Genomic DNA, 8,908 nt, shown 5'->3' on the forward strand with positions numbered 1-8,908 from the left:
CGATGGGTGGCGGTTGGGGAGCAGGTGCTGGCGTGGGCGGGCAGGGCAGATCTGTCGGGAGCTGCGGCTGCCCTCCGTTGGTGGGCTATTTGAAGTTGAGTCCAGCCCTCCCGCTCGCCCACCCCTCCCGCTCCAACCCTCCGCCTTCCCCCCCCGCCCGTGCAGTGCTTCCCGGGCGAGGGCCCGCAGCTGCTGGCCCCCGCGCTGCAGCGCCTGCTGGCCGCCCTGCTGTCGGGGCGGGAGTCGGGGCTGGTGGCGGCGGCCGCCCTGGGCGTGTACGCCCGCGTGCTGCTGCATAACGGTCCCGCCTTTTTGCAGCTCTTCCAGCAGGCCGCGCCGCACGTGGCACCGCCGCCGGGCGCTCCCGCGGGCCCCGACCCCGCCGCCCGCCTGCTGCTGGCTCTGGTGGACCTTTGGCTGGACAGGTTTGACGCCATCGCGCAGCCCGCAGCCCGCAAGCTGGGCGCGCTGGCGCTGTGCGTGCTGCTCACCGCGCCGCTGCCGCCGCTGCTGGAGCGGCTGGACCTCATCGCCACCCACATCACCTCCGTGTGGTTCGAGGTAGATACAACCTTTGTGGCTTGGGGGGCGAGGCATGTGGGGTAGGGCGGGGCACGAGGCACGAGGCGGCAGCGGTGTTGGGCATTCGCTGTGCCAGCCGCGCGGGCCGCGGCCGCCCGGGTCCCCGCAGCGCGCCCCGGCCGCGCCGCGCGCGCGCCCACGTGCCGCTCGTCCACTCTGCCCGTACCGCCCGCCCGCCCGTACCGCAGGTGGAGGGCTCTGACCTGGCGGCCACCGTGCCGATCAGCTACCAGCTGCTGTGCAGCGGCGCGGGGCGGGGCGAGGACGACGCGCACGCTGTGGTTCCCAGCGAGGAGGCGGCGGGGGAGAGCGGGCGGCGGCAGGCGCTGGTGGATGCCGACCCCGTTGCCACCCTGCGGCTGTCGGCCTTTGCTAAGCAGCAGGTGGAGGCGGCGGCGGGGGTGCACGGCGCCGCGCTGGCGGCGGCGCTCAGCGCCATGGATGCCAGCCTGGCGGGGCAGCTGCGCGCCATGCTGGACTCGGCGGCCTAGGCCCCATGGCAGTAGGCGGCGAGGGGGGACACTGCCATGGGCAGATGGGCAGACAGGGACAGCCGGCACGCGGGTCGGCAGCTCAGCTGGCGTCCTTTCTGGCGCTGTGCAATCGAGCCATGCAACAACAGGCAGCTCCCCGCAGCGGTGCATCCTATCCGGTGGCTGGCACATGCTCCAGGTCAGAGTTGTGAGGAGCCCTGAGAGTTGAGGAATGTGGGGTGCTGGGCGGCGGCGGCGGGGAGGGCGGCGTGGGGAGGCGCATCCGCCACCTCATCCAGGAGATACCCAAAGAGCTGGGTGGCCTCAGCGCGCTGTGCGCCCTCCTCCGCACCCCCTGCTAGTGCTGCGCCGCTCTGCCTGCGAAAATGCTGTGCACCGCCCAGGCTGTGGTCCCGATATTTGCTCGGGCCGTTCCCGACTCGGGGCGCAACAGCCCCCGGCGCCAGGATTGCGTGCCGCAAGCAGAGCGGAGGCCGGCGCTGCTGCGCCAGGCCTCGGTGGGGCTGGCGGGAGCGCTGGCGGCAGCCAGCCTGTCCTTGCAGTCGGCGGCGACAGAGGCGGGGGAGTTCCTGCCGCCGCTCCAGAAGCTGCTCAGCCCGAACAAGGAGCAGTCGTATGTGTATGAGGGCAAGCAGCTGTTCGACCCCATGGCCTGTGAGCTGCTGCTGCCAGCTGCCGCCCACTCGGCCGCGTTGCCGCCGCCGTGACAGCTCCGCCACCTTCCCTGCTGCCTACCGCCGGAAGCGACCAGCACTGCATCGTCACTGGTTGGAACCGCCCGTCTGATTGTGCACAACCCTGTGCCGCCCTATGCAGACTCTGGGAGGTGGTATGAGGTGGCGTCTCTGAAGAAGGGCTTTGCGGGGGAAGGGCAGCAGGATTGCCACTGCACGCAGGGCATCTGTGAGCGCCCCGCAAGGGGGATGGAAGGGAATTGGGCCTGGCTTGCCTTGGTTTGGCGGAAGTGGACTCGGGTTGCCGGGTGGTGGTGGGCAGCCAGCTGTGCCTGGCATGCCATGGCCCCATCCCACCCGCCCTCACACTGCCTGCAGATGTGCCCCAGCAGATGGGCGAGGGCATCAAGCTGCAGGTCAACACCTTCTGCATCCACGGCGGGCCGGGAGGCAGGCTGAGCGGCATCCAGGTGGGTGGGTGGCTGGGCCGGGGAGAGCGCTGCCTGCCCGCCTGCCCCGCCTGCCTGCTGCACGTTTGCCGCTGCCGAGCGCAGCAGCGGCCTCGCGACGGCTGGGACTCCCTTCGGCTAGCCTGCACCGGCCTGGACAGCAGCACGCTGGCTGCTCCCCGCCGCCATGCGCCATGCGGGCCGCCCCGCCGCCGCAGGGCTCGGTGACGTGCGCCAACCCGGTGCTGCTGGAGGTGCTGCCCGAGTTCAAGTCGCAGCTGGAGCGGGAGGAGGGGATTGTGGAGAAGTGCTCCCTGGTGTTTGACTCCCTGCCCTTCCTGCCCGCGGAGCCGTATGATGTCATCAGGTGGGGCGCAGCAGGGCAGCGGGGGGCGGGGGCTGGGCTGGCCAGGGGGCCGCCTGGTGGGGCGGGGCTTTGAGCTGCGCTTGGTTTCCTGCCGTGCCACAGGCTCTACGCAGGCCTGCTGCCCGCCGTTTGCTTGGCACCCACCCACCACCCCCTCCACCCCTTACCCTTGGCGCGCCTGCTCTTGCCTGCCTGCCTGCCTGTTTGCCCCTGCCTGCCCCTGCCTGCCTGCCTTCCCGCAGGACAGACTACGCCTCGTATGCTCTGGTGCAGGGCGCCAAGGACCGCAGCTTTGTGCAGGTGTACAGCCGCACCCGCAACCCGGGCCCCGGCTTTATCGCCGCCCAGAAGGCGGTACTGGCGGAGCTGGGATACCCCGTGGATGAGATTGTGGACACGCCGCAGGTGCGTGTGTGTGTGTGTGTGTGTGTGTGTGTGTGGTGTGGGGGGGGGGGGAGTGGGCAGGCACGGGGAGGCCTGGGCGAGCCCAACGGCCCAGCTCAGCCCAGCAGGGGCGCCTGCTGGCGTTCCCGCGCCCTGCGAGGCCGCCTGCCCCGCCCGGCGCTGCACTCTCGGCGACCCCCTCGTGCCGCCTGCGTCCTTCCTCCCCGCCCCCCCTTGCAGGACTGCCCCGAGATGCCGCCATCCGCCATGATGGCGGCCATGAATGCCGGCATGCAGGGCGCCCAGCTCATGCCCGCCTCCACGCCCCCCACCGTGGCCATGCGGGGCTACGACCTGGGGCCCGCGGACGCGGCCGCCAGCCCCGTCAGCGGCGTGCAGTTTGAGGCGCTGCGCAATCCGGTTGAGACGGTGAAGGATGTGCTGCGCCTGCTGGGCATGTGAGGAGGGGCTGGGCCTGGGCCGATGCCACACGAGAAGAAAGATGCACGAAGACACTGAACGAATGCGGCGCATGCCACCAGCCGTCGTTGAACCGTAAACATACGCCGATACTATGCCACTGGATTCTCCCATCCGAACCGAGCCATCTGGTGCCTGCCATCCAACCATGCCAATCACTCTCTTCTACTTTCCCTCTGGTTTGATCACCACCACCGCCGATACAATGCCTCCTCTGGGTGCCGACACAATGCCTCCTCTGGTTTTTTCTCCTGCTCATTTTGATGCCAGGCCAACAATAAAGATTTTGAATCAGTTCAAATATTGTGGGTTCCTGTGGGGTGTACTCTTACAGTTTTAACGTAACACACACTGCCAGGCTGCCGGGCCCAGAAACAGCCTCCACCGCTGAGCAGCAGGCCAACAGCCGCTGTCGGCACCCGCCTGGCTGCCGCCGCCGCCAGCGCTGGGCCATAGGCGTATGGCACATGGCATGCCCCCCTGGCCGGCGCCCAGGGTCCCGCCGCCCCCTCACGCGGCCGTGTTCTTGAGAGCGGCCCAGGCGGCGTTGTCCACCCGCTTCACCATCGCCTTGATCTGCTGGCCGGGGCCCAGCTCATGCATCTGGTTCTTGCCTGCGCAGCAGGAGGGCGCATGCACCATGCGCGGTGATGGGTGGCCGGATGAAGCGCTGGGCATGATCCCTGGCAGGGGCTGCCGGCCAGACGCCCAGCGCTGGGCATCGCGCCCCGCCCCAGCCCATCGCCGCCCAGAGCAGCCCCGCCCCTTGCGGCGGCGCCACCCACCCGCTGCCACCAGCTTGCGGATGGTGCCCTCCCACTGCACCGGCTCCACCAGCTGGCGCGGCAGCAGCGCGGCGATGTCTGCGGCCCCCTGGAAGGGCTCCCCCGTGACGTTGGAGTAGATGGGGATGCGCGGCTCGCGGATCGACACACTGGACAGCACCTGCTTGGGTCGGTGGGGGGTGTGGGGTGTGGGGTGGGTGGGGAGGAGGTGTATGCGTGTGTGGTGGCTGGTTGGTGGTGGGGCGTGGGGATCACATTCAGCATGGCTGGGTGCACATGTACATGCACACGCACGGCAGCCCATTCACGGCTGCATGCTGCCACTTCCCACCCGCCCCCCCGCCCCACGCCGCACCTGGGTGAGCGCGTCGCGCGCGGGCTGCATGAGGGGGGTGTGGAAGGCGCCGCTGACGGCCACCGGCACCGCCTTGAGCGCGCCCTTGGCGGTGGCCTGGCGCTGCACCTCCTCCAGCGCATCCTTGTGGCCTGTGGGGTGCGGGGCGGGGCAGGCGCCAGGGGGTCGGGAGGAGGCGGCAGCTGGGTCGGGCGGTTGGGGGATATCGGCGCCTCCCACCTACCCACAGCACACACCACACACACCACATGCCACACATGCATGCATGCACGCATGCACAGCCCACCACCCCACGGTCCATCACCCCCCCCACCCGGCCCCTCACCCGACACCACGCGACCCTGCGGGAACAAAAAGTTGGCCAGCTGGCAGACGGCATCGGGGCGCGCGGCGCGCACGGCGGCGCACACGCCCTCCAGGTCGGCATCCCCCAGCCCCACCACCGACAGCATGCCGTGCGGCTTGCCCTGCTTGGCGGCCGCCGACATGCTCTCCGCCCGAACCTTGACCACCTGGGGGCGGCGCAGGGGGCGGGGGCGGGGCGGAGGGTGGGCGGGAGCATGTGGTGGCGGCAGCAGGGGCAAGCAGCGCAACGGGCGGGAGAGCGGCAGGGGCTGTGATACAGACACCCCCCACACCCCCACACCAGCAGGCCATGCCCCGCAGCGCACACACACACACCGCCACCCAGGTTGGCGCCCACCTTGAGGCCGTCCTCAAACGACAGCGCCCCGGCAAACACGAGCGCCGTGTATTCCCCCAGGCTCAGCCCCGCGCACGCCGAGCAGCCGTCCACGGCGGCTGGGTTCTGGGAGCGCAGCCGCTCCACGGCCGCCAACCCCGCCACAAACAGCGCCGGCTGCAGGGCGGCAGGCGGGCGCGGGGGCGGCGCAGGTGGGCATCACTCCCGCATGCCAGCCGGCGGGAGCGTCACGCTCGCGCTCCAGCGTCCGCTCCCAGCCCCTGGCAGCAGGCTCAGCTGTTCCTCACCGCCCCCACACATCACCTCTGGCTGTTCCCGCGCTCACACACACAAAACACGCACCACCACCACCACCACCAACACCAACCACCGCACATGCACAGCGCGCACAGCGTGCACAGCGCGCCCACCTGCGCATACACGGTGTCGTCCAGCTTCTCCTTGGGCCCCTCCAGGCACAGCGCCAGCAGGTCGTACCCCAGCACCGCCTGCGCCGTGTCCAGCATCTTGCGCACAGCGGGGAGGTCCTTGGACTCCTGAGGGGGCGGTGGTGGGGTGTGGGGTGTGTGGGGGAGGCGCAGCCGGGAAGCGGGGGTGGGCCAGCGAGCAAGGAGACACGGCACGGAAGGTCTCAAGGCACGTGACGTGATAGCCCGCTCACACAAGCACGCAGTGTGTTCGGAAGCTGGCTGGTCAGCGGGCCTTGGCGCCTCCCTTCCCCCCTCGCCTTCCGCACCTTGAGCATGCCCACCGCCTGCGAGCCCTGCCCCGGGAACAGAAAGGCGATGGGGGTGGCGGGCGCCGCCGGCTTGGCCGCGGGGGTGGCGGGGCCGGCGGCCGCTGCCGCATCTGCCGCCACCCGCGCCGCGCGCCGCTGCTCCTTGCCCTTCTTCAGCTCGGCCGCGTCGCGCTGCCGCTTGAGCTCCTCTGCGGTGCGGCCGGGGCAGGGCAGGGTACCAGCCTTCATGCAGCCTGGGCCTCGCAGCCGCACCTCTCCTCCCAGCTCCCTTCCATCAGCCTTTGCTGTCGATCGCGCGACTTGGAACCATCCCCAAGACAAAACCTGCCACCCCGAGACAAAACCACCCGCTCCAGACCGCCCGACACTCCCTGCACACCACCCCGCCCCACATTGCCCCCTCCACCACCACACACACACACAAGCACGGCCCGCGCCCCCACCCGGGTAGGGGTGCTTGTAATCGGGCGCCCAGCCCTTGACCCGCTCCAGCCCGTAGTCGTACACCGTCCACCAGCAGCCCAGGTCGGGGTGGGGCAGCCCCTTCTTGGGCACGCCCGCATACCGCTTCTCCAGCTCCAGCAGCTTGGCGCGCGTGGCGCCGCCGTCGTCCTCCAGAGCCACCTGCGCCACCACAGGGGACGCGCCTGGGACGGTGGGGGTGGTAGGTGGGCAGGCAGGCGGGCAGGCAGGCAGGCAAGCAGGCAGGCGGCAAGGCGAGGCACAGCCGCCTCGAGAGCCCCCCGCTGGCACAGCATGTCGACATGCATGGGCGGCAGTTCAAGCCATGGCCTGCTTGCTTGCTGCCTTCCTTCTTTCCACCCTGCTTCTTTCCACCCCGCACCTCCACAGGCAGCTTCCTGCCGGGGTTGAGGTAGGGGTCGTAGTTGTCGGTTTTAATGGAGGGGTCGGCGCCACGCGACTGCAGAAGGGCAGGGTGCAGGGTGCGGCGTGGAAGTTGCAGCGGTGGCTTGTTGGGCGAGGAAAGCACGGCGGCATGCGCATGCAGCAGCATGCTGGCGACCGCCTGCTGGGCTGCCACCACACCGCACACCAGCCACACCGCACACCAGCCACACCCACCAGCAGGTATTCGTAGATCTCTGTGTATCCGTCGTAGTGCGCCAGGTAGGCGGCGCGGTGCAGCGCGGTGAACCCCCTGTTGTCCCGCTGGTTGATCTCGGCGCCGTTGTTGAGCAGGTGGTGCACCTGCGCGTGGTAGTGGCAAGAAGATAGGGGCAGGGGGCATGAGAATCAGGCGACGGCGGCGGCAGCTTGTGACCGCTGGGCTGCAACAGGGCGGCTCCAACCTCCCATCTGCCTGAATCGATCCCCAGCTGCCCCTCCCCTGCGCTCATGCACGGCTGCCCACCCCCCAGCTGCCCGCACCATGTCCAGCTGCCTGTAGGTGGTGGCAAAGTGGAGGGGCGCCCCCGCGCCGTTGTCCTGGGTGACGAAGTACGGGTCTGTGTCCATGATCTTGGCCAGCTGCTCAGGGTCGCCCAGCCTGACCGAAGAGTAGAAGGCCAGCGGTGGGTAGCAGGGGTTGGGCGGGAAACTGCGGGGAAAGGAAGTTTGGGGCAAGGGCTCGGCGAAGCACGCTGGGCAGGCCGCCGCCATCACATGGCGGCGGCGCCAGGCGGGAGACCTGGCGGGTCGAGCCAGGCGCCTCGCGCGCTGCCGCAATCCGTGCAACTTTGAGCGCATTGGCTACTGGCAGGGCCGCCGCGCTGCACGCACCGGCCCGTGGCCGTCATATCGCGAGGCATCTTGGCAGGTTGACTGGGCGCTCTGTACGTGCCCTGGCCGCGCTCTCCTCCCCAGCAGGTGTACGAGCGCTCCGATAAGCCCCGGGAAGAGCAGGGGAGGGACGAAAGGCCAGTCAGCTTGTGCAGCGCACTTTCCAGCCTCGTGCCCCACCGCCTTCTGCCCTCGCTGCATCGCCGGCCTTTGTCAAGCCTGAAAGCCATCAAAGCATCAAATTACAAGGGCAACAGTTGGGACAGGTTGAAAAGATGGGGTGATGAAATGTGTGCTCAGGAGGGCGGGGCGGGTTGGCCTGCAAAAGTGAGCACCGCAAGGCATGCCAGAGCGAGCCGCTAGTTGGCATTCGTGCCTCTGCATCCAGGCACAGAAGGTGCATCATGCCGCATCTGGTCAATGCCGGCCGCTGCCGCCGTTCCCCGCCTGGCGGCCTGGCTGGCTACCTGACGCCCGCCTGCCGCGCCGCCTCCTCATCCTCAGCAAACATCTGCTGGGCGGCCGCAATGGCGGCGGCGTCATCGGGGTTCACATTCCACCCTGCACGCAAGCACAGGCCACGCAGGCGCACGCCAGCACGGCAGCCACTCAGGCAGTGTTCTTGTTTTGCTGTAGCTCCCCACACCGGTGTATACAAGCAGCTGTGCGGCCAGCCGGGCACATGTGGTGGCCTCGCCGCCTTCCCGCCCGGCCCACCTGGGATGAGGGAGGTGAAGAAGCCCACCACCAGCGCCTGCAGCTCACGCAGCAGCCCGCCGCCGCGCTGCGCCACCGCCTGCTGCCCAGCCTCGCCCGCCGCGGGCACGGCCGCAGGCTGCCCGGCCGCGCCGTCGGCCGCGACCGGCGGGGCGGCGTCGGCGGGCCTCGCCGCCTCGCCCTGCGCGCCGCCCTGCGCTGCCCCCTCGCGCTGCGGCGGCTGGGGCGCGGCCGCGTCGCCGGCTGCGGGCTGGCGCCGCGGCGCGGGCTGCGGCGGCGCGGCCTGGTGACGCCCGCCAGTCGGTTGAGCAGGCGGCGCACTGGCTCTGTGGCTGTGAGGTACATGAGCAAGCCCAGGCCCAGCAGCATGAGGAAGCGGCTGGGGGGGCAGTGCTGGTACACCACCACTATCAGCACCAGCAGCTGCAGCACAGCCCGT

The 8,908-nt window shown here is 70.0% G+C and overlaps 2 protein-coding genes across 2 annotated transcripts; one reads left to right on the forward strand and one right to left on the reverse strand.

The window, feature by feature from the left end:
- Window positions 1-1,441: 1,441 nt before the first annotated feature.
- On the forward strand, window positions 1,442-3,412 carry CHLNCDRAFT_145104 (hypothetical protein; the record flags this gene model as incomplete). Its single annotated transcript, XM_005848299.1, has 6 exons — window positions 1,442-1,730; window positions 1,893-1,979; window positions 2,129-2,220; window positions 2,418-2,566; window positions 2,809-2,971; window positions 3,191-3,412. 6 exons carry the CDS (start codon window positions 1,442-1,444, stop codon window positions 3,410-3,412), a joined length of 1,002 nt encoding a protein of 333 aa, XP_005848361.1.
- Window positions 3,413-3,940: 528 nt separating this feature from the next.
- CHLNCDRAFT_22513 (hypothetical protein) lies at window positions 3,941-6,240 on the reverse strand (the record flags this gene model as incomplete). The annotated part of the gene is made up of 7 exons (XM_005848494.1): window positions 3,941-4,044; window positions 4,216-4,375; window positions 4,571-4,701; window positions 4,896-5,082; window positions 5,274-5,429; window positions 5,684-5,809; window positions 6,010-6,240. 7 exons carry the CDS (start codon window positions 6,238-6,240, stop codon window positions 3,941-3,943), a joined length of 1,095 nt encoding a protein of 364 aa, XP_005848556.1.
- Window positions 6,241-8,908: the final 2,668 nt, after the last annotated feature.

This window comes from Chlorella variabilis, assembly GCF_000147415.1.
Source record: "Chlorella variabilis unplaced genomic scaffold CHLNCscaffold_8, whole genome shotgun sequence".
NCBI classification, from domain to species: Eukaryota; Viridiplantae; Chlorophyta; class Trebouxiophyceae; order Chlorellales; family Chlorellaceae; genus Chlorella; species Chlorella variabilis.